Source organism: Balaenoptera acutorostrata, chromosome 16 (genome assembly GCF_949987535.1).
Source record: "Balaenoptera acutorostrata chromosome 16, mBalAcu1.1, whole genome shotgun sequence".
NCBI lineage: Eukaryota > Metazoa > Chordata > Mammalia > Artiodactyla > Balaenopteridae > Balaenoptera > Balaenoptera acutorostrata.
In genome coordinates this window covers 8397952-8423469 of record NC_080079.1, presented here as the reverse complement: position 1 = coordinate 8423469, position 25518 = coordinate 8397952, and the positions used below count along the sequence as shown (strand labels likewise).

Here is a 25518-nt window from a genome sequence, read left to right as displayed (position 1 = left end):
TAAAGTAGCAGGATACAAAATTAATACACAGAAATCTCTTGCATTCTTATACACTAAAGATGAAAAATCTGAAAGACAAATTAAGGAAACACTCCTATTTACCATTGAAACAAAAAGAATAAAATACCTAGGAACTAAACCTACCTAAGGAGACAAAAGACCTGTGTGCAGGAAACTATAAGACACTGATGAAAGAAATTAAAGATGATACAAACAGATGGAGAGATATACCATGTTCTTGGAATGGAAGAATTAACATTGTGAAAATGACTATACTACCCAAAGCAATCTACAGATTCAATGTAATCTCTATCAAACTACCAATGGCATTTTTCACAGAACTAGAACAAAAAATTGCACAATTTGTATGGAAACACAAAAGACCCCGAATAGCCAAAGCAATCTTGAGAAAGAAAAATGGAGCTGGAGGAATCAGGCTCCCGGGCTTCAGACTATACTACAAAGCTACAGTAATCAAGACAGTATGGTACTGGCACAAAAACAGAAATATATATCAGTGGAACAAGATAGAAAGCCCAGAGATAAACCCACTCATGTATGGTCACCTTATCTATGACAAAGGAGACAAGGATATACAATGGAGAAAAGACAGTCTCTTCAGTAAGTGGTGCTGGGAAAACTGGACAGCTACATGTAAAAGAATGAAATTAGATCACTCCCTAACACCATACACAAAAATAAACTCAAAATAGATTCAAGACCTAAATTTAAGATTGGACACTATAAAACTCTTAGAGGAAAACATAGGAAGAACACTCTTTGACATAAATCACAGCAAGATCCTTTTGGACCCACCTCCTAGAGAAATGGAAATAAAAACAACAATAAACAAATAGGACCTAATGAAACTTAAAAGCTTTTGCACAGCAAATGAAACTATAAACAAGATGAAAAGACAACCCTCAGAATGGGAGAAAATATTTGCAAGCAAAGCAACTGACAAAAGATTAATCTCCAAAATACACAAGCAGCTCATGCAGCTCAATATCAGAAAAACAAACAACCCAATCCAAAAATGGGCAGAAGACATAAATAGACATTTCTCCAAAGAAAATATACAGATTACAACACACACATGAAAGGATGCTCAACATCACTAATCATTAGAGAAATGCAAATCAAAACTACAATGAGGTATCACCTCACACCAGTCAGAATGGCCATCATCAAAAAAATCTACAAACAATAAATGCTGGAGAGGGTGTGGAGAAAAGGGAACCCTCTTGCACTGTTGGTGGGAATGTAAATTGATACAGCCACTATGGAGAGCAGTATGGAGGTTCCTTAAAAAACTAAAAATAGAACTACCATACGACCCAGCAATCCCACTACTGGGCATATACCCTGAGAAAACCATAATTCAAAAAGAGTCATGTACCACAATGTTCATTGCAGCTCTATTTACAATAGCCAGGACATGGAAGCAACCTAAGTGTCCATCAACAGATGAATGGATAAAGGAGATGTGGCACATATATACAATGGAATATTACTCAGCCATAAAAAGAAACGAAATTGAGTTATTTGTAGTGAGGTGGATGGACCTAGAGTCTGTCATACAGAGTGAAGTAAATCAGAAAGAGAAAAACAAATACCATATGCTAACACATACATATGGAATCTTTAAAAAAAATGGTTCTGATGAACCTAGGGGCAGGATAGGAATAAAGACGCAGATGTAGAGAATGGACTTGAGGACATGGGTAGGGGGAAGGATAAGCTGGGACAAAGTAAGAGAATAGCATTGGCATATATACACTACCAAATGTAAAACAGATAGCTAGTGGGAAGCAGCTGCATAGCACAGGGGGATCAGCTCCGTGCTTTGTGACCACCTAGAGGGGTGGGATAGGGAGGGTGGGAGGGAGACGCAAGAGGGAAGGGATATGGGGATATATGTATACGTATAGCTGATTCACTTTGTTATACAGCAGAAACTAACACACTATTGTAAAGCAATTATATTCCAATAAAGATGTTTAAAAATAAATAAATAAAATAAAATTATTCTTTAATTTTCCAGGTGTCTATAGAGCATCTACTATGTTCTAGGTGTTATGCAAAATGCTTTGCTTTATGGCATATATAGAAGACTGCAAATCTCAAAGTCACTCTTGCTCTGAAATCATTGATCTCCATTGTACACATTTCATGATCATGGGCTGCCTCTATACAGAAACATCTGGAAGCAAATTAAAAAGTTATATCCAAGTGAATGTAACTATTTAGTGATTCCTGGATAATTGACACAGCTGCCTGCCACTTTGCAAACATAGCCCAGTTCTATTTGGACAGAAACAGAAAAAAGTAATAGTTATTTTTAAATACTTTTGAGAAAAAAATATTAGAAGCAGAGGCTGAAACGTCATAGTTACCGACGAGTTACCTCCTTTGGAGGCAGTTGTTACCTAAAAATGTTAGATGTGACATCTGATTATTATAGGTAAGTAACTAATCTCCCATAAAAGGCCATAACGTGGTCTGAATACCTACCTTCAGTAAACCTCTGTGATAAACCCATAAAACTGCCTGGGTGCAAATCAGCTGATCCTTCTGCAAATTAGCAGAGCTCCCTGCTGGTTCAGACCTTAGTCACCAGTAAAGTTGGTTAAAAAGAAACACTCATTGTTTTTGAAGCCATTTTGTAAACCCAAAACCAATTTTTAAAAATTTTCTTCCACTGGCTAAGGAAACCAATAAACATCTGGAGTATGAAATTAAAAACATTTAAAAATAAAATCTATTAGGGAATTCCCTGGCGGTCCAGTGGTTATGACTCTGCGCTTTCACTGCTGATGGCTTGGGTTCCCTGGATTGGTTTTCCTGTTTTCTCATTTTATATAAATGAAACTTTCTGTAGCTACTCTTTTGTGCGTGGCTTCTTCCACTCAATGTGATATCTGTGAGATTCATCCATATTACTGCAGGTAGCAGTAACTTACTCCTTTTCACTGTTGTATAGTATTCCACTGTGTGCATACACAAATTACTTATCCATTGTAGTGGTGGAGGACATGTGGATTATTACCATTTGGGGGTATCATAAATAATAATGCTATGAACCTACCTGTACATGTGTTTTGTACACATATGAATGCATTTCTTTTAGGCATAAGAGTGAATTTGTTAGATTAACAGGTATGAGAATGTTGAGCTTCAGCAGATACTGCCAAAGAGATTCCCAAAGTGGCTGTGCTACTTCACAATCCCAGCACTGTATAAAAGTTTCTATTGGTCCACATCTTTGCCCACACTTGATATTGTCCTTTTTTTTTTTTTTTTGAATTTTTGAATTTTATTTTATTTATTTTTTTATACAGCAGGTTCTTATTAGTCATCAATTTTATACACATCAGTGTATACATGTCAATCCCAATCGCCCAATTCATCACACCACCATCCCCACCCCCACCCCACCCCCCCGCAGCTTTTCCCCCTTGGTGTCCATACGTTTTTTCTCTACATCTGTGTCTCAACTTCTGCCCTGCAAACCAGTTCATCTGTACCATTTTTCTAGGTTCCACATACATGTGTTAATATACGATATTTGTTTTTCTCCTTCTGACTTACTTCACTGTGTATGACAGTCTCTAGATCCATCCACGTCTCAAAAAATGACCCAATTTCGTTCCTTTTTATGGCTGAATAATATTCCATTGTATACATGTACCACATCTTCTTTATCCATTCGTCTGTCAATGTGCATTTAGGTTGCTTCCATGACATGGCTATTGTAAATAGTGCTGCAATGAAAAATGGGGTGCAGGCGTCTTTTTCAATTATGGTTTTCTCTGGGTATATGCCCAGTAGTGGGATTGCTGGGTCGTATGGTAGTTCTATTTTTAGTTTTTTAAGGAACCTCCATACTGCTCTCCATAGTGGCTGTATCAATTTACATTCCCACCAACAGTGCAAGAGGGTTCCCTTTTCTCCACACCCTCTCCAGCATTTGTTGTTTGTAGATTTTCTGATGATGCCCATTCTAACTGGTGTGTGGTGATAACTCACTGTAGTTTTGATTTGCATTTCTCTAATAATTAGTGATGTTGAGCAGCTTATCATATGCTTCTTGGCCACCTGTATGTCTTCTTTGGAGAAATGTCTATTTAGGTCTTCTGCCCATTTTTGGATTGGGTTGTTTTTTTTTTAATATTGAGCTGCATGAGCTGTTTATATATTTTGGAGATTAATCCTTTGTCCGATGATTCGTTTGCAAATATTTTCTCCCATTCTGAGGGTTGTCTTTTCGTCTTGTTTATGGTTTCCTTTGCTGTGCAAAAGCTTTAAAGTTTCATTAGGTCCCATTTGTTTATTTTTGTTTTTATTTCCATTACTCTAAGAAGTGGATCAAAAAAGATCTTGCTGTGATTTATGTCAAAGAGTGTTCTTCCTATGTTTTCCTCTAAGAGTTTTATAGTGTCCGGTCTTACATTTAAGTCTCGAATCCATTTTGAGTTTATTTTTGTGTATGGTGTTAGGGAGTGTTCTAATTTCATTCTTTTACATGTATCTGTCCAGTTTTCCCAGCACCACTTATTGAAGAGACTGTCTTTCCTCCATTGTATATCGTTGCCTCCTTTGTCATAGATTAGTTGACCATAGGTGTGCAGGTTTATCTCTGGGCTTTCTATCTTGTTCCACTGATCTATGTTTCTGTTTTTGTGCCAGTACCATATTGTCTTGATTACTGTAGCTTTCTGGTATAGTCTGAAGTCAGGGAGTCTGATTCCTCCCACTCCGTTTTTTCCCCTCAAGACTGCTTTGGGTATTCAGGGTCTTTTGTGTCTCCATACAAATTTTAAGATATTTTGTTCTAGTTCCATAAAAAATGCCATTGGTAATTTGATAGGGATTGCACTGAATCTGTAAATTGCTTTAGGTAGTATAGTCATTTTCACAATATTTATTCTTCCAATCCAAGAACATGGTACCAACATCTGTTGGTATCATCTTTGATTTCTTTCATCAGTGTCTTATAGTTTTCTGCATACAGGTCTTTTGTCTCCTTAGGTAGGTTTATTCCTAGGTATTTTATTCTTTTTGTTGCAGTGGTAAATGGGAGCGCTTCCTTAATTTCTCTTTCAGATTTTTCATCATTAGTGTATAGGAATGCAAGAGATTTCTGTGCATTAATTTTGTATCCTGCAACTTTACCAAATTCCTTGATTAGCTCTAGTAGTTTTCTGGTGGCATTTTTAGGATTCTCTATGTATAGTATCATGGCATCTGCAAACAGTGACAGTTTGTCTCTTGTAACATTCTTTATTTTAAAGTCTATTTTATCTGATATGAGTATTGCTACTCCAGCTTTCTTTTGATTTCCATTTGCATGGAATATCCTTTTCCATCCCCTCACTTTCAGTCTGTATGTGTCCCTAGGTCTGAAGTGGGTCTCTTGTAGACAGCATACATATGGGTCTTGTTTTTGTATCCATTCAGCGAGACTCTGTCTTTTGGTTGGAGCATTTAATCCATTCCCGTTTAAGGTAATTATCAATATGTATGTTCCTATGACCATTTTCTTAATCGTTTTGGGTTTGTTTTTGTAGGTCCTTTTCTTCTCTTGTGTTTCCCACTCAGAGAAGTTCCTTTAGCATTTGTTGCACAGCTGGTTTGGTGGTGCTGAATTCTCTTAGCTTTTGCTTGTCTGTAAAGCTTTTGATTTCTCCATCGAATCTGAATGAGATCCTTGCTGGGTAGAGTAATCTTGGTTGTACGTTCTTCCCTTTCATCACTTTAAGTATATCATGCCACTCTCTTCTGGCTTGTAGAGTTTCTGCTGAGAAATCAGCTGTTAACCTTATGGGAGTTCCCTTGTATGTTATTTGTCGTTTTTCCCTTGCTGCTTTCAATAATTTTTGTCTTTAATTTTTGCCGATTTGATTACTATGTGTCTCGGCGTGTTTCTCCTTGGGTTTATCCCGTATGGGACTCGCTGCACTTCCTGGGCTTGGGTGGCTATTTCCTTTCCCATGTTAGGTAAGTTTTCAACTATAATCTCTTCAAATATTTTCTCTGGTCCTTTCTCTCTCTTTTCTCCTTCTGGGACCCCTATAATGCGAATGTTGTTGTGTTTAATGTTGTCCCAAAGGTTTCTTAGGCTGTCTTCATTTCTTTTCATTCTTTTTTCTTTATTATGTTCTGTGGCAGTGAATTCCACCATTTTGTCTTCCAGGTCACTCATCCGTTCTTCTGCCTCAGTTATTCTGCTATTGGTTCCTTCTAGTGTAGTTTTCATTTCAGTTATTGTATTGTTCAACTCTGTTTGTTCTTTAATTCTTCTAGGTCTTTGTTAAACATTTCTTGCATCTTCACGATCTTTGCCTCCATTCTTTTTCCGAGGTCCTGGATCATCTTCACTATCATTATTCTGAATTCTTTTTCTGGAAGGTTGCCTATCTCCACTTCATTTAGTTGTCTTTCTGGGGGGTTATCTTGTTCCTTTATCTGGTACATAGCCCTCTGCCTTTTCATCCTGTCTATCTTTCTGTGAATGTGGTTTTTGTTCCACAGGCTGCAGGATTGTAGTTCTTCTTGCTTCTGCTCTGATATTGTCTTTTAAAAGCCATTCTAGTGTCTGTGTATCACACCTCGTTGTGATTTTAATCTGTATTTACTTGATGACTAATGATAAAGAGCACTTTTTCTTATGTTTATTGGCCAAGATATTGCTCCATAACCATAGCAGGGCTCCAGCCACACTGGCTTTGCTTTAGTTCCTCAAATATATCATATTCTCTCCACCACAGGGCCTTTACACACACTGTTCCGTTCAACCTGGAATTCTCTCCTATCCCCTCTGACAACTCTTCACCTGATAAACTCAACTTCTAATTCTGCTTCAAATCTTGTAGCCCATCCCCAGGAAAGCCTTCCAGATTTCTAGATTGAGGCAGGTTTGTTGGGCATAGAGAACCATGGTGTTATGGGTTGGATTATGTCCTCCAAAAAGATATGTTCAAGCCCTAATCCCTGGAACCTCAGAATGTGAATTTATTTGGGAATAGCACTGTTGCAGATGAAATTAGTTAGGCAATGATAAGGGCCCTAAACCCAGTGACTGGTATCCTTATAAGAAGGGGAAATCTGGATACAGAGACAGACATACAGAGAGGAAAGATGATGTAGGAGCACACAGGGAGACTGCCCATGAACACAGAGGCAGAGACTAGAGTGATGCCACTACAAGCCAAGGGACATCCTGGGCCGCATGGGGACCAGAAGCTGGAAGAGGCAAGGAAGGATCCTTTCCTCGCAGCCTCAGAGGGAGCGCAGACCTACAAGCACTTTGATTTCAGACGTCCAGCCTCTGAATTGTGAGAGAATAAACTCCTGTTGCTTTAAGCTTCCCAGTTTGTGACACTTTGTTATGGAGGCCCCAGGAAACTAACGCACCTGGTCCTCTCCTTCTGCGTATGCATTACAGGTTGTAATTGGGCATTCACCTGTGAGATTTTTTTTTTAAATAATTTCATTTCCCCATAACATTATCCAAGGCCAAAAAAACATCGGAGGAGGCATCCTTGACTCCTCTTTTTCTCACACCCTCTTCCAAACTTCATCCACTTCATCAGAAAAGCCTACTTTCAAAATATCCAACATCCAACCACTTCTCACCACCTCCACACTCCCGTCTTGGCCGGAGCCAGCACCACCTCTTGTCCGGGATGCTGAGGTCACCCCCTGCCACACCAGCCTTCCTCTGCTCCTTGGTAACAGGTAATGCCCGGCCTGCTGTCGGCGCAGGACACTCAGGCCACTCCCACTGCCCAAATGCTCCTCCCACAGCTACTCGAGTCCCTGCTGATCCTTAAGCCAACCTGGCACAGATATTACCTCCCAAAAGCCCAGACCTTGATCACCTTTAACTATAACCTGCCCCTTCCCCAGAGCCGGTCCTCCTGACCCCACTGTCGGCTACAGGTTTGTTTTTCTTCTCTCTGTCACACTTATCACCTTCTAACATTCTATAAAAATTTTATTACTTTTCTTGCTTTTATGTGCCTCCCTCCCACTAGACTGTAAGCTCTCAGATGGCAAGGATCTCTGTCTGTTTTGGTCACCGAGGCATCCCAAGCATCTAGGACAGGGCCCAGTACACAGGAGGTCCTCCATAAACATTTGCTAAAAGATCAGGGACTGTTTCTAGTTTTTCTCATCATCGCCTCCCCAGGACTTGTGATTTTTAGTGCCTGCCTAGCACCAATAAGGTCCCCAGGAGGTGGGGCTTTTAACGAAATGAATGAATACAAGAATCTGTTCTGATCTTTCTTTCCCTCCTCCCTTCCTGTCTTTCATACTCTCTCCACACAAGTCTTCTCTGCTTGTGCAGTGTGTGCTGTGTCCACTGGAGCCCTAGCTCAGAATGACCTGCACCCCTGACTCTTAACTGTACACGTCCAGGAGACAGTCTGGCTGGCCTGCGTGTGGCTGGGCAGACAGCCCAGAGGGCCCATCCCCACGAGGCACCATTTGAGAAGGCGCAGTTGGGTTGTGCCAACTGAATGGACACGAGGTCCCATAGGGGTGACTGCTGACACCCCTCAGACTTCTCTGGGTCCTGCCAGGACGTGGGCCTGGAAGGTACTAGGGGATGCAGAAGCCAGCGGTCAAGGAGATGAGTCAGAAGGTAGGGTGCCGGGGGAAACCACAAGCTAGTGAACACACTGAACCTTCTCGTGGGCACCTGAGATGCACAGAAAGGAGCACGGAAAACCCTACAGCTGGAAAAGTTCAATCTGAGCCTCAGCTCTGCACTTACTGGCTGCCGGGTTAGGGCAGGTCAGTCAGCCTCTGACTTCAATTCCTTTTCTCTAAACCAGAGTTTCCCTCTGAGTATGTTGAAATGAAATATTAATGAAATTTAGTAAAATAGTAAAGAAAAACCCACATGGCAAGCAGAACGGAGTCCACTTCTGCACCAGGGAGTCAGTGCTTCCAGAATGGCCTGGGATCCGAAGGCCAGGCGTCTCCGTTACTCAGGGCTCCCTTGTCCTCGTTGCCCTGCTCTGTTCACCACACTCGCGTTCATGACACTTCCGAGAATGAGACCAGCACATCCACCTCATTATGGCAAATTCTCACTTTGAACTTTCCAAAAGTCATGATTTAAAATACTCAGTCCTGCTATTCCCATAAAAATCCTAATACCCCAAATTCCAACATCTTGGCATCCAAACACTGTGTCCCAGACTGTTTCCTGAAGCCAGATGCAGAATGAAATCCCTTTATCGGAACAAGCACGACATTCCTTGGTTTGGAAACTATCCCCAGTGTGATGATTTCTGCCTCTGCAGCACCCAGCACATAAACAGCCCCCAGTGAGGGCTTGCTGAGTCACAGCAAGGGTTTGCGCAGCCAGAAAGAAATGGGAGGCTGACAGGCAGAGAACGGGGATGGTGTGAAGGAACAGACAGGCTTTGGGGTCAGAAGACCTCGGGTGCAGATGGTTCCAGCAACAGGCAGGAGTGGGGGAGTGCGGGGTGACACCTGAGAAAACCGTGTTGCCCTGGGTGGTCCCCATACACTTCCCGCCCGGATAAATGTGGGGCACCAGGCGTCTCAGGGCCAAAGAGGACAAGGGGACAGATGTGTGGGAGGTACCCACGCTCGTGAACTTCAACACCAGGATAAAACTTGGTTCAATGTTCTATAACCGACTCCCTGCGGGTATATCTGAAGCCACGGGCGTTGGCCATCTTCATGGCTTACACCTCATTTCAGGTAAAAAGATGATCAGGTCATTGGCAGTGGATTCTGATATCAGCATCCAGGTGCTCTGTAGAATTTATTGAATGGAATGACTTACAAGAGTAGCTGTGTTTCGTTCCAGTGGTGCTGAGAAATGGTTCAGACAGATGCTATTATTATAACCAGACATTTCCTCATCAAAGAGGGCTAACCCACGTGAGACAAGTCGTGGGCCACAGAGAGTCAAATAATGGTGACCAGGCATTGCAAAGACATCTGCAGGTGTTAATGCCCCATGTTTTTTCTTGCAACCTCAAAACACCAGCTCTTTCTTTAAAACTCTGATCAGAATATCAACTCTCTCACATTCCCGATGATAGGCAGGAATCACGGTGACATCCTGAGGTCTGGCCAGGCTCTCAGTGTTTCATTTCTTCTGATCACATGTCAGGCTTATACTTACCATAACTTTAGAGTCTTAAGAATGAAATCGAAACCCAGCCCTTTGAAATGGCAAGTGCTGCTATAAGCTGCTCAAGCTTTGCAGCTAAGAGAGCATCCAACATCACAATGGTGGTGGGATAAATCACTCAGAGAGTAGCTCTGTCTCTGACTCCACCTTGCTGAGTTTATGAGCCACGGAAAATCTCTCAGGGTCCTTAGAGGATTCTGCTGGGACAGGAGATGAGCTGCCGGTAAATGACCCACCTGAATACACGAGTACCTCCGAAAACCAATCAAAGGCAAACGCTCCGAGTGTGATTTTAGAGGTCATTACTGAAACTTTCTCTCTGAGACCTGGAATGTTCATTTCCAAGCTGCCTGTGACTGGTCCCAGAGCAGAAGAAGCCAATGATAGTTTATAAATGCGATCACAGCCTCACAAGTGAGTTAGTATAAAAGGATCCTGGGCACACTGGCAGAATAATCCTAGGTGAGAGGACAAACCTTTGCTACCCTGTTGAACTGGATCTCTCCCTTGAATTCCTGAAGATCTCTCTTGTGCCAGTGTACCGAAGAAACGTAAACCAGGGCTTCTCCTCCAAGCTGATATTATTAAATTGACACAAGCAAAACTCCACTTGCAAAAAAGAGAAGTTATAAGTTGAGTCATAAGGTGCTTTTAGTCTTTCAAAGTCTTATGCTTAAAATGAGGACAAGAGAATGCTATAGACTGAATACTTGTGTCCCCTCAGTATTCATAGGTTGAAACCTAATCTCCAAGGTGATGGTGTTAGGATGTGGGGCCTTTGGGAGGTGATTAGGTTACGAGGGTGGAGCCCTCTTGAATGAGATTAATGCTCTTATAAAAGAGACCCGGCAGAGCTCCCTCACCCCTTCCACCACGTGAGGACAAAGGAGAAGATAGTCATCTATGAACCAGGAAGCAGGCCCTCACCAGACTCCGAATCAGCCAGCACCTTGATCTTGGACTTTCCAGCCACCAGAACTGTGAGAAATAAATCTGTGTTGCTCATAAGCCACCCAGTCTATGGCGTTCTTTTATAGCAGCCTCCAATGGACTAACACCGAGACAGGTGTTTCTGCTATAACGTGGCAAATGCAATTCAGTAAATGCTCATCGTCTGCAAAATCTTGCACTTATAAAATCCACGTTCACAGGAAAAATAAGGTTCAAAATCTATGCAGCTCTATAATCAGAAGAACACAACAACAAAAATCAGGGTGTAAGGAAGATTGGAAGCTGCTGGGTTGTGAGCAAATGGGCAAAGGACCTGAGCGGTAAGCATCCTAGGACAGGGCACATGGCCACCCTGAGCCAGAGCACTGCAGAGTGACATGCCCCATGGACAGGACTGAGTTCTTCGGAGGCTTCTGCCCGCAGCTGTGTTGCTGGTCCCCCGGGGTCAGGGCTGCTGCCTGCTCCCACAGAACGCTGATGTACTGGCAAAAATGGCACGTGAACCAACACTACTTCCGTGTCACAATGATATCATCCCATCCTTGCCAATCACATACGAGCAAATCTGCAATAACAAAACACCAAGACGGCCAACCTGCCCGCACCAACCCCATCCACTTCGAGGAGACTTCAAGGCGGCCACGGTGCCCTTGGCATTGCAGCAGCTCCCCAGGAACATCTAGGAGGCACATACATATGCGCAGACACAGTGCTGAAACAGTGTGGGAATCTCAGAAAAACAAGATTCACACGACCTGGGGAGGGTGACCCATGAGTAAATCAATGTGAGATAAACGTCAGAAAAGAGACTTGCACATGGTTTAATAATCATCCGGAGATGCCTAGAACACTTTAGCTGTTGCTTGGGACAGTTTCATGGGGTCGTTTGGAGCAACAGCTCCAGGTTTAAAGCAGCTTGGAGTCACATCCTGCCTCTCCTGGGAAATCTTAACAAAGTTACTCTACCAATCCATGCAGCTGTTTTCTATAAGACAGAAGTAATAATAATAATAGTCCTTGTCTCACACCAAGGAATAAACGAAATAATGCAGGTAAAGCACTCAGCACAGCACCAGTAACTATCAGAGCTGCTTCCAGCTCTCCTTCTGCTGGAGACTGAGGCATCTGGAGGAAAGGGAATAAACAGGAGCTTTTCTTCTTGGCTCTGTAAGGGCCGTACAGTTCCGGTACATAAAGGGCACTTTGCAGTGGTCAGGTGAGTGAATGGATTTTAATGGGCACGAACGTGGCATTTGAGAATTACTGAGGATGACTCTCTTTCTTCCTCCTTTTGATCCTCACGTTCTAAGAAGTTAGCAAAGGTGAGCATCTTGCCTAAAGCCTCTCAGCTCGTTAGCAGGAGGACCAGGGAGTAGGCCAAGCCTGAGTTCTGGGTGGACCACAATCACGCCTGCAGAGCCTGACCAGCAAAGGGCTGGACTGACCTCGCTCACATCCTGCGCTAAATGCATTTAAATACGGTTTCTAATTCCAATACCTTGCTGTTTCTCACACATAAAATTCCATTAGCTTGACAAGCCTACCAAATACTCAGATGTGAGACAACATGTAGTTATGTTTAAACTGCATGTGTGGGAAGATGCATTTTGGGGCACCTGTGGCAGTGGAATCACGCTTCACGTGGCACCGATTCTGGAAAGTGGGACCCACCAAAGGGTGTCCTTAAAGCTACCGAACGCTTTAAGCAGAGGAGTGAGAAATTCCAGTAAATGTTTTAAAATTATAAATCATCTAATTTCACTGCTCAAGGAATCCTGTGAGTGCCTGGGACTCCCATGTTTCTGATGAGGCAACTAAGGCTCAGAGACGTAAGATAATTGTTCCAAAAGTCCCAAAATCTAGATGTGCCAAGGTCAAGGTCTGAACTCAGCCTGCCTGACTGGACTGCATGTGGCGTGTCCACTCTGCCCATGGGATTCCCAACTGGAAGCACATGACCCCCATCTTCTGCCCCTGCCCCACATATTTAGGACTAACTGGGCCTCTCCATTTCTGACCGGAAGTGTGGGTAAATGTGAACACTTCCTCTTTCATAAAGGATAACTTCATTTCTAGAGAAAGAATCCAAGATATCAGATGACAGCTCCACTAAGTAATGCAGGAAGCAGGCCTGCAGGCATTTGGATGTAGCCCTGCTCAGGTCTGACTTTATTTACTTGGAGGATTGCAGCCCACGATAGATGCTAGAGGCACTCGGATTATTAGCAGGTACTCCTGTCTGCACTTTGAGAGTGCATCCTCTGGTAAAACAGTGTCCAGCTGTACACATCCAAATGTTTCTTAACAGCTGTTATTAAAAAAGAAGAACAAATATTTTTAAACCAACTTCAGATTTCATGAAAGTTCGTTCTGAAAACGTTCTACCTGAATTCTTCCGAACTGAAAAGTGGTTATGGTTGAGTGGTTTGAAAGTCTATTTGATGCGGTCAAGAGGAGGCTTCGAAGAGATGCTTGGAGTCGGAGCTCTGCTCAGATGTCCCCCTGCTGAGCCCAGGGGCTCCCTGGGAAGGGGTCTCATCCACTCTTGTCCAGTTCTCAGCACAGCGGCCGCCCGTAGCACGTTTACAGTGACAGCTGGGGGAATGAGTTGTCAGCTGTGCCGCTTGGAAGCTGTGAGCCTTGACTGCAGCCTTGACGACTCCACATCGTGAGCATGAAAGGACTACCTTCCTCCCCGGAGGCTGGCTGAGACGGCGCATGTGCCAAAGGGCTTGGAAACCACACAGTTATGGATCAGTTGGGGAAAGAAACTAAAACATTAGGGAACCACACTCTTGGAGAACCACATAGGATGGCATGGGATCAAATACCAACTTGAGAAGGGGTGGGTCAGCTGGAGCCAGAGCAGGAAGGAAAAGGCACCCGAGATGGGTTGGCAGAAAAACATCCCCCTCCCAACAAAGATGTCACGTGCTAATCCTAGAACCCGTGAGTACTCGAAGTTATGTGACAAAGGGGAATGAAGGTTGCAGATGCAGTTAAGGTTGCTTGGGATGGGGAGATGGTCCCGGACTATCCAGGTGGGCTCACTGTACTCATAAGAGTCCTTAAGAGCGGAAGAGGGAGGCAGAAGAGAGAACCAGAGAGATGGCAGCCTGAGAAGGTCTCAACCTGCCATCGCTGGCTTAGAAGAACAAGGAATGTGGGCGCCTCTAGAAGCTGGAACAGGGTAAGAAACGATTCTCCCTGAGAACCTCCAGAAAGAACACAGCCCTGCCGACACCTCGACTGGAGCCCAGCGAGCCATCTATCCTCCGGAACTGTAAGAGAATAAACCTGTGCTGCATAAGTGGCTACATTTACGACAAGTTGTGAGAGCAGCACAAGGACGTGATGTCACGGCTGAACCAGGGTTTACGCTGCTCGGGCAAAGTGGAGGGAGGGGACGTTGCAGGCCGGGGACCTGCTTGGGAAAAGGCCTGCAGCCAGGAAGCGCGTGGCGCACGGAGGGAGCCTGGAAGAGCCCACCTTCCAGGAGCAGGACCTTGACAGCACCGAGGGCCAAGGTTACGGAGGCCTTTGAGCCTCAGGGAGGGAGGCCAGACACGATGAGCACCGCTAAGGGTCTGACCCGGCGGAACACAGCGGAAGGAGCCACGGAACAGCCTGGAAGAAGCACGTGTGGCAGAGGTGAGAAGCATCAGCAGGGAGGCGAGAGAGGACAAAGGCCACAGCCCGCCCACGGCCGCAGCGGTCCAGCCTTCTCTCCTGCCCTTTCCTCACAGATCGACCACATGCAGGTGACCCGATCTGGGCCCAGGAAGCAGCAGCGTCCTTTTTCCTAACTAGTCTCTGGAGAAGACACGTATCCCGAGTCTCAGGGCTCATTCTCTAAAACGCGGATTCTGCAGCAAGGCCCTCCCCATCGTGAGCATTAGAGCTAATTCGTGTTAAATGCCAGGCACGGAGCCTGCCCCGAGCTCAACGGACCATCGCTGTGTCTGTGGCCAGAGCAACTGGCCCCGCCGTCAGAATCCTTCCCACGGCGCCGGCGCCTGTACCTGGATGTTGAGTCTCCCTCGATGCGCCCCCAGGCCGTAGCGCTTCGAAGTGGACGCGTGGAGCTGGAAGTCTGTGATTTTTAAGGTTTCCAGACCAAGAGGCGGGCAACCTGGAAAGGACAATGCTTATTAAAAACAAGGACAGATGTTGACAGAAACGAACTTCTGCTTTTCTAAATCTGGCCACGTGCTTCTCTGTCTTTCCCCTGCACTCCCGCTCGGCGTTGCAGCCCCACTCACTGGTATGCGCAGCGTTTCCGGACCAACACTGTCGATTCAACTGTTGACATTATGCCAGTTTTCCTTCTTGTCGGCATTTCCTTTCTGGGTGTTTTTGCCCTGATATTCCTTCTGTCTGACGCTGTCCGTGCTACTGTCTGAGGCTGTTTCCAATTAAGGATCCTTCCACAGTGTGACTCAGCCAGGGAGAGTTATTGGTTAGAAATTTCAGAACGATTCCATGGCTGAGGCTCTGCAAATTAATCAGAACTTGTTGATTTTGCTTCAGCAACTCTTGCCTTTGTATTGTGAATACTAATGAGCAGAGCAACAGAAAAACACAAACAAACAAACAAAAAAAACTCTTGTCTTCCATTCCTGGCAAAACTGGTAATTTTGAGAATGGCTACTCAACACGGTTTTGTCCAAGCTGCCCCTGGAATAAGACGCTGGCACTTGGGCAGGGCCTTGGCCATCATCCCAATCCAGCCCATCGTCCCTACGGATAAGAGCTTTAACAGCAGCCCTGGGGCTGGATCCCAGGCCTCCTGACTCCTGGGCTGCTATTCTCACCACCCACCCTACCACGGGGCTGGAAATCTCCAAGTGATGCTATCTTCTTCAAATCTGGCCCTGGAGAAAGAAAACAAACACTCGGGAGGAGAAGTGAACAAAATGTACTTCTGTGAAAAATCCCTAATGTAACAGAGGCAAATTTTAAAAGCCCTGTGGGTCACTGCTGAGATGGAAGTGCCCCTGGGGATCCCCGGGATACCCGGGGACGTGAGCGTGTCTGTCCGTCCACAACAAACCCCTGCAGGGAAAAAGCCCTTCTGGTCCTGGGAGGCTGGAGGAGCCTGGCAAAACAGTGGCCGCAGGGCATGCTCTGTGGGCACCAGGTAGAAAGTCTGTCCAGGTGCTGCAGCCAGAGGAATTCAGACCTGCCAGGACCTGAGACGCCATCAAGTCCTCCCCTTGAGTTCTCAGAAGAGGAAACCGAGGCCCCGAGACTTGAGGTGAACCACCCAAGGCGTCCCTGCCAGCGGCAGAGCCACGCCTCAGATCCCAGTCTCCAGATTCTCAGCTCCAGGCTTTCAAATGATGCCACGCTCTCCCCTGCCCACATCTGCTGGGAGGCTGCCTGTACTAGCACAGGGAAGCAGAGGTACCGGTGCCCAGCGTGGTAAAGAGCACAAGAGAGGGGGAGACAGTGCCACTGGCACCGGCCTGAGGCTGCCCCAGAATTCGGAAGGCTTCGGGTGGCCTCGTGATCATTCTCAAGATTTTTGGCAGGTCTACTCACCGTCCAAAAGAAGCAAAATAAGCTGCCTTGGACTTATCCTTGGACTCACCCGCAGTGTAGAACAATACCACATGGGAAAGAAAATGACACAGGATGATTAAGAAACCTGGCCAGCTCTCGAGGCCACCTCTTGGTCCTTGAGGGGACATCTGCGGAACTTCAGCCACTCAGCTGCCGCCTGGACTTTGACACAGTGGGGGACTGCTGCTACCATAGCCCCAAAGGCAGTAAGCCTAACAAAACCCACAGAATGAATCAGCCGTCTCAAGGAAACCTCCGTATCTTCAAAACAGGAACTCCAGAAGGGCAGAGAGGGTAGGAAGCAGACAAGTGGCCCCACCCCAGCCACAATTCCTGCCTTGGCCATGACTTCCAGGAGATAAGAGACAATCGCACTAACACGAGGCTTCTCACTGGCCACTCCTGCATCCAAGGGCTGAGGGAAAGAAATGAGAATCTAGAACCCACTATCTGTCAACAGTCAAAAGGGCATCTTCAGACAACTGCTTAGAAAATTTACCCCACTCCCATCATAACCTCAGATTCTTGCTGAAAATACTGCTGGAATAACGTGCCAGACACACACACACTCACACACACACACACACACACACTCACACACACAGACACACGCACACGGACACACACACACAGACACACACACACTCACACACACACACACACACACACACACCCCACATGGTACAATAAGAGCTGAGTGCTCTGCGCAGTGACTCCCCCTAAAAGAGCCCCGTGCACTCTACCTGCCAAAGAACTCCAAAAGCAATGCGAAGGTGAAGCAAGGAGCTAGAATTCCTGTGCTTTTAAATTCTCAAATATACATCCGGCCCCTGTCCAGAGAGCAGTCAGTCATGATACCACCTCCCAACAGGCAGGACTTTCTCCATCTTTAGAAAATATTACTGAGGAAGCCAGGGGTGCTGCCTCGAGGATCAAATAAATGGAGGAGACACAAGTGTTTCAAAGCTTAATCTAAATCTCCACAATCAGAAAGTCAAAAGGCCAGGCAGAGTGATGGCATCATTACTGGAGCGTGATATGTTGGTATTATGATCAAGATTATAATGTCAATTGAGGAGATAATTACTAGGTTGAGAGAGTGCTTGAAATCAATGGGAAGCTCATTCCCAGCTCTTCACCCCTCCCCTGTGTTCTAAGTCCCCAGCCAGGCTGCACTGAGGTGGCTCTGGCAGTAACTCAGCCAGGACTCAGCTCCTGGGCCAAGCTGTTCCAGCAGCCGCCCCTGAACAGCCCTCGAGACAGCTCCCTGTTCCTCCTCCAAAAACAAACAAAACCCTTTATCATCAAATCACATTTTTGTTATTTCAAAGAGGAAAAAGACTCTAATCCTGAGAAGCATGTGGGTGAGGAGAACATGAACAAAAATGTGTGAAAAGAACACTTCAGGAAAATATTAATTAGAGATGGGAGACGTGTCATAATCTGGAGGAAAGAGCGACAGTCGTCAAAGATGACTCGACTTTTCTCTTCCAGGCAGCGTGGCCCCTGAGAACACCCTGTGCTGTGGGGCCCTGCTTCCCAGGCCTGAGCTCTGTTCCCAGGACGTGGGCGAAAAGGGGACCCTCTGCCTCATTCCACACCTCCCCTTCGACAAGTGCACACAGGCACACACACGTTTAGTTAAATCTGTCCCTGGCTAACATTCTCTGCATTGCAGCCACTTTACAAAATGGACATTAGCACTATAGCATATATTTATTATTCTCACTACCATCAATTACCCTATGTGCACACCAGCTCTGTAACAAATCAGAAGTGCTCATGGCATTTAATTTTGTGACCTATAAGTTATGGAGCACAGTCAGACTAGAGTGTGTAAGCTGGAATTCTGAATCAGGAGTATCAACCCCGACACCCTCAATGCCCTAAACCTGTCTGCAGGGGAGGCTGTTATGAGAGTCAAGAGAATCATTTTAAAAGGTTTGGGAAGCAATGCAAGCAACTACCATGAGCCAGACCCTCTGAAGACACTTTGCCATTTAATCTTCACAAGAACCGTGAGTGATGGGCATTACCATCCCCATTTTACACATAAACAAAGACTCAAAGAGGCTTACACAGAGTTAAGCAGCTCCTAAGTATCTGAGTTAGAATTTGAAAATCAAGTGTGACATAAAATCCCAGGCACGGTCTTTACGTCACCTCCCTTTGACCTGAAAACTCAACAGGGTGGTACAAATGCCAAGTTGCATGGTGGCATTTGGGGTCACAGGGAAGACAGGAAGTGAGGCTGGGACGGGGGTCACCAGTTGGCAGAAGGGGGCTCAGAGTCCAAGGTCTTCTGGCCTGCTGTGAAGTCTGCTGGAAACAGAGCAAAGAATTCTCCAGGACCTCGAGAGCACTGCCAGGGGCAAGCTCACAGCCATCCTGAACTTTGGCTTTCATGGTCGCCTATAAACCAAATAAGTCTTAGAACATTCTTTCCTTCGCCTTTCTGAACTTGACATTCCCTTGGATCAGCGAGTGTGAGGGCCCTTCCTGGTGCACTGGAGAGTGTTTGCAGTGGCTCTCTGCCTGTCTCAGAAGTCGCTGGCTTCCCAGAGGGCACGCCTCCCTTGGGGTCTTGCAAAGGAGCTAATCCCAGTCTTATCTAATCACCCTTGGAAAGCTCCTCCCTCACTTCTGGACTCCTTCAGGCAGTTCTCACCCTGACCCAACATCGGAATCTTCTGGAGAGAAAAAAAAAAAAAAGATGCCTAGACCCCCTCCCCAGAGACTCTGATCCATGGGACGGCAGAGGGGCCCAGGCCCTAGTCTAAGGCTCCCAAGTGAATCTTCTGAGACCCTGGGTGGCTGGTGTCCCTTACCTGTAACGCTACACAAACTTGGGATTATCTTTCCCAGGCCGCAGGGGGTCAGGCAGAGGAAACTCTCAGGGAGCTGGGTATCAGCCCACGCTGGTGGAAGCCACTCATGCCTGGAGCCTGCCAGACCCTCGTGTAATCTAGAAGCTCCGACCTCAGATCAGTGGTGGCCTCACATGCAAAGCCTCCAGAGACTTCGTCCCTCAACACCCACCCCTCTCATCCTACCCACCCCCACCTAAGAAAAGTACAGACCACACTGTGAATGTCCCAGGGCAGCAACTATGAGTTCCCATCACTGAAGTCCCAAAGCCCAAATCGGTGTTTCCCGCGTGAATGAATGAATTTGTAATACAATCCAATATAACTAATAATCACTATGTCTGCATCATCATGGAAAATTAAGTCTGTTCTTTACATATCGCTTATAAAGCCAAAAAAGGAATAATTGGTTCAAAATAGCACTTCTCAAACCTCAGTCCCTTGCTTATCATCTCCATGAATTTTTCCAGGCACTATTGCTTAATTGATTACTATTACTTAATTTTTATTTAAGTCAAGTATTTTCAATGGAAATATGTTAATGTCAAAAGAAATCTTATTACTAGAAGATAACATAGAAAAATATATTCATGATCTTGGGGTAGGTTAAAAAAACAGTTTAAACGTGAAACAAAAGTACTAAAGGAAAATATTGATGAATGGTCTATATTAAATTTAAGAAGATCTGTTACTCTAGAGACACAATTACTAGAATGAAAAGGTAAGCCAGAGTGTGAGAAGGTATTTACTATGCATATTAATAACAAAGGACTCACATCCACAATATTTTTAAGAAAAGCAAACAAACAAACAAAAAACCATCCTATAAATCAATAAGAAGAACAATGGACAAAAGAGCTGAAGAGGCATTCGGAAAAAAAAGGTATCTTAATGGTGAGTAAACATTAGTCATTAGCTTTCAGGAAAATGCAAAGTAAGACCACAGTGAGATACCAGTACATACCCATGAATACGAATACAACTAGAAAGACACAATATCAAATGTTGGTGAGGAAGTGAAACAACACTGCTGGCATAAGTGTTAACTGGTACAACCAATTTGGAAAACTCTCTAGGAGTATTTACTACAGATCCTCACGCCCTATGACCCAGCAATTCTACTTCTAGGTATACACGCAACAGAAAAACATTCATACGTATGCCAAAAGATTCATGCAAGAATGATCCTAGCAGAACTATATGTAATAGCCAAAAACTGAAAACAATTCAAATGTCCACTAATATGAGAATGAATAAATTGTGGGATAGTCATGCAATAGGAAACTATAAACTAATGAAAATAAGTGAGCCATAACTCTACACAACATGGATGAATCTCATGAACATAATATTGAGTGAAAGAAATCAGCCACAAAGAGAATACAATGTATGATTCCATGAATATAGGCTCAAAACAGGCAAAAATCATCTCTGACAGTGGTTATCTGTGAGCAGGAACAGGAGGAAGGCCTCAGAGGTTCTGGTCATGCTCTGTTTCTGGTCAAAATGACAGTTATAATGGTGCATTCACATTATATGGGAGCGGTGTAGGTGACAACCCAATAAGTTATATCCTTATGATTTCTAGACTTTTCTGTATGCATGGCACACTTCAATACTAATAATTTTTAACAGGCTTAGCGTTTCCTGACTACTACATCATATTAATACCAAACTAAGTCTATTTATCCAACTCAGAAAGAGTGAAAGAGAACTATGCTGAGGGAATAAAGCCAATCTCAAAAAATTATATATTGTATGATTCCATTTACCTAACATTCTTAAAAAACAAAATTATAGAAACAGGACAAAGATGAGCGGTTGCCAGAAGTTAGCAACTGAGGAAGGGAGGGTGTGGCTATAAAGGGGTAGCACCAGGAAGCCTTATGGTGATGGAACTGTCCTGTATCTGTGGTGTTTATTTCCATGAAACTATACGTGCGTAGGACCATGTACACACACACATGCACAGCCATACACGCACATGCATAACTGGTGGGGTCCGAACATGCTCTGTGGACTGTACCAATGTCAATGGCCTGATTTTATTATTGTACCAGTTACCCAAAATGCACTGGAGGAAGCAGACTGAAGGGAGAACAAGACCCATTTGTTTGCAATTTCCCGTGGGTCTATAATTACTTCAAAAGAAAAAGATTTTTGGGCTTCCCTGGTGGCGCAGTGGTTGGGAATCTGCCTGCCAATGCAGGGGACACGGGTTCGAGCCCTGGTCTGGGAAGATCCCACATGCCGCGGAGCAACTAGGCCCGTGAGCCACAACTACTGAGCCTACGCGTCTGGAGCCTGTGCCCCGCAACAAGAGAGGCCACGACAGTGAAAGGCCCGCGCACCGTGATGAAGAGTGGCCCCCGCTTGCCGCAACTAGAGAAAGCCCTCGCACAGAAACGAAGACCCAACACAGCCAAAAATAAATATATAAATAAAAATAAATAAATTTATTTAAAAAAAAAAAGAATCTGCCTGCCAATGCAAGGGACATGGGTTCGAGCCCTGGCCCGGGAAGATCCCACATGCCGCAGAGCAACTAAGCCCGTGCGCCACGACTACTGAGCCTGCACTCTAGAACCCGCAAGCCACAACTATTAAGCCCACGTGCCACAACTACTGAAGCCTGCATGCCTAGAGCCCGTGCTCCGCAACAAGAGAAGCCACCGGAGTGAGAAGCCCACAAACCGCAACGAAAAGTAACCCCTGCTCACCGCAACTAGAGAAAGCTGGCGCACAGCAACGACGACCCAACACAGCCAAAACTAAAAAACAAACAAATAAATAAATAAATTTATTTAAAAAAAAAAAGAAAAAGCTTTTTTAAGGGATCTTAAAAGGGACAACCTTCTCATAATGTGTTCAGGGTTATTTACCGTAATTCATAAAGTCGCCAGTTGTACGGAGGCATCATAGACTTTGGGGAACTCCAGCTTAAAGATTTGCAGCCTCTCCCAAACTCATCCTAAAAAACTATGAAGAGGCAGATAAGTAAAGACTGCCAACAGTGCTTCAACCTAACGCCAGAGGTGGAAGAACACTCACCATGTGAGTCCAATGGAGACAGTTGGGGAAAAAAATGGAGATGACCAGAGGAGGGACTGAAAAACCCTTCACCCCTCTTGAATGCCTCCATTTTGAAACCCAGGGTCTGCAGCAATTAGAAAATTGGACATCTATCTCTAAAGCCTAGATGGGGCTTTCTGAGGTGGCTGGGTGCTCACCTCTCCCCCCAGCCAAGTTTCTACAACTGTTTGGATCAGAAGTTCTTAAAACACAACTGGACAGGAGGTAGGGGAGGTGTGGCAGTCTGACAGTGAGGGCACAAGAACACTGATAACCGCGTATGAAGGTGATTATAGCTCCCCATGAATCCCATCAGATCACAGTGTCTAAGAACCAGCAGTGAGGGAAGGAGTTCGCACCTAAGAAGAGCAAAAATACGTAAAAGATAAAAGGCTGCTAGAAAGTGGAAACTGTACTGGGGGTTTTGCCTGTTGACCTGGTCAACATCTGTAGATCTGAGGAAAGGCTTAAACTGTCCCCAGGGGAGAAAATCTGACTCATTCAAAGATGAGTAAAGAACAAAACATTAAAAGAGGTACACCATCCAAAAGACTCCAAAAGAAATAATGTGGTTTGATGTAATAACCAGGAAAATGTTGTTCACCCTAAGTGTAGTGCAAGAGACATGGCCTCTACTTGCCATGAAAAGGATATGCTGGAAAAAAAAGATAGAAAATATTTAAGATAGGCCAAACATCAAGAAAACCAAAAATCCAAAGGCAGAATTAAAACCTACAAGGAAAGATCTATTATTTTTGAACTAAGCTCTTTGCCAATGCAGTAGGGAAAAATAAATAAAAGCCTTGAAACATGGAAAGGAAAAAGAAAACTGTCATTATTTAGTGTACATTGATTCTGTACCCAAATCCAAGTTAATATATGAATAAATTTATAATTAATAAGAGTTTAGCAAAGTTGCTGGGTATAAAATCAACATTCAAACATTAACTGTACTCCTGTACACTAGCAAAAGAGAATTAGAAAACTGAAATTAAAAGCATCACAGGATGTCAATTACCTAAGAATAAATCCATTTAAAAATGTGCAAGGCCCATGTATTGAGATATATTTTGAAAGATCTAAGAAATACGGAGATATACATGTTCGTGGATTAGAAAACTCAATGTAAATATGTAAATTGTCCCCTAATTGATTTTATGGAATTAATGCAACTCTAATCAAAATTCCAGGAGAGTCTGTAAAGAATTGACTACATGGTGTAAATGTGTGTGTGCGCACACACACTTTCAGTGGGTCAATAATAACCAAAACTTTTGAAGAAGAACAAAGTTCTGCTCTATCAGATATCAAGATTTATCATAAAGCTATAATAATTAAGAGAGTGAGATATTTTATGTACGGGTAGAAAAATGAATTAATGATAAAGAAGAGAACTGGGAGCCTGAAAACAGAGCCAAGCATATATGGACACTCGATATCCAACACATACGGGCAGCACTGCAAAATAGTGGGGAAACAATTATTATTCCATCTGGGTTCTTACAAGAAAAAAAATTAAATTGAACTTCAATCTCATATCACAAACAAACAAAATCCATTCTAATATATAAAGACCTAAATGAGAAAGAGAAAAAAGGAATCAGAAAGCATTAGAAAGTAGTATAAAATGTCTTTACGATTTTTTAAAAAGGAATTTCTTAAAGAAATCACGAATAGTAGCAACCATAAAGAAGACTGATATATTTGACTACATAATTAAGAATTTCTGTTTATTAAAAGAGCCCATAGGAACAAAAATTAAGTCACAGAAGCAAAGAACATGTTTGCTACAAACGCTATAAAGTCAGAGCTCATACTTAGAATGGATAAATTTATGTGAAAAACATTGAACAGGAATTTCACCCCAAAAGACAAATAAATATATGAAAAGATGCTCAACTTCATTAGCAATTAGCAAATGTCAATGAAATCACAATGAGTTAACCATTATACACCCAGTAGACTGGCAAAATATTAAAGTCCGATCATACAACAGTTGTTCAGGATGCGAAGCCATGGCAGCCCCACACCATGCTGATGGGAAATTAGGATGCCATGGCCATGGAGGAAAACAACTGAGCATTTGTTCAACAGTCAAGTTGAACCCAGTCATTCCATGCCTAACTGTATACACACCAGGAGAAACTCAAGCCTGTGGACACTAGGATGTGTGTGCAAGAATTTTCATTGGCAGCACTTTTCATATGAGATAGAAACTGCAAACAAGTCAAATGTCCTTCACCATTAAAATGGATAAAGAAATTGTTGTGTATTCCTATGATGGAATGAAAATGAATGAACCAAACAAGTATAACACTGATAGAATGATACACGACATGACTGAATACACACGGTATAATTTCACTTATATAAATTCCAAAAACAGGCCAAAGAACTCATTTAGAAATACAAACATAAGTGGTAAAACTATAAAGAAAACTAAGGAAATGTTAACAAAGTTGGGATAGAGGCAACCTCTAGAGCTGAAGGGATAAAGATGTGATGGGGAGATTGACGATGCTCTACTTCTTGAACCATGTGATGGTTACATAGAGATCGGCTTTATAATTATTTGTTAACAGAACATATATTTTATGGACTTTTTCTATATGTATGTTTTATTTCACAATAAAAGTAGGAAATATTCAATACAAAGCAGTACAAGCAGAAATACTACTGCAGAAAATCACATCAGTGATGGGGTAACAAATGTGTAAAGATATCAGAATATTAAAAGGACAAAAAAACTGAAAACAAATTTAAAAAAGGAGAGAAGTAACACTGAATTTTTTTGATGGATGGGGCACTATAAAAGAGACACAACTCCTTATAATACTAAACATACTCTTATCATATGATCCAGCAGTCACGATCCCTGGT

At 43.8% G+C, this 25518-nt stretch overlaps 1 protein-coding gene across 2 annotated transcripts in view; it reads right to left on the bottom strand.

Moving 5' to 3' along the window:
* CPXM2 (carboxypeptidase X, M14 family member 2) overlaps positions 1–25518 on the bottom strand; it is a 128554-nt gene that overhangs the window by 82279 nt on the left and 20757 nt on the right. For both annotated transcript variants that reach the window (XM_057531229.1, XM_057531228.1), the window contains exon 3: positions 15157–15266. In XM_057531229.1, the coding sequence (XP_057387212.1) occupies positions 15157–15266 (110 nt within the window). The remainder of the gene's footprint in view (positions 1–15156; positions 15267–25518) is intronic.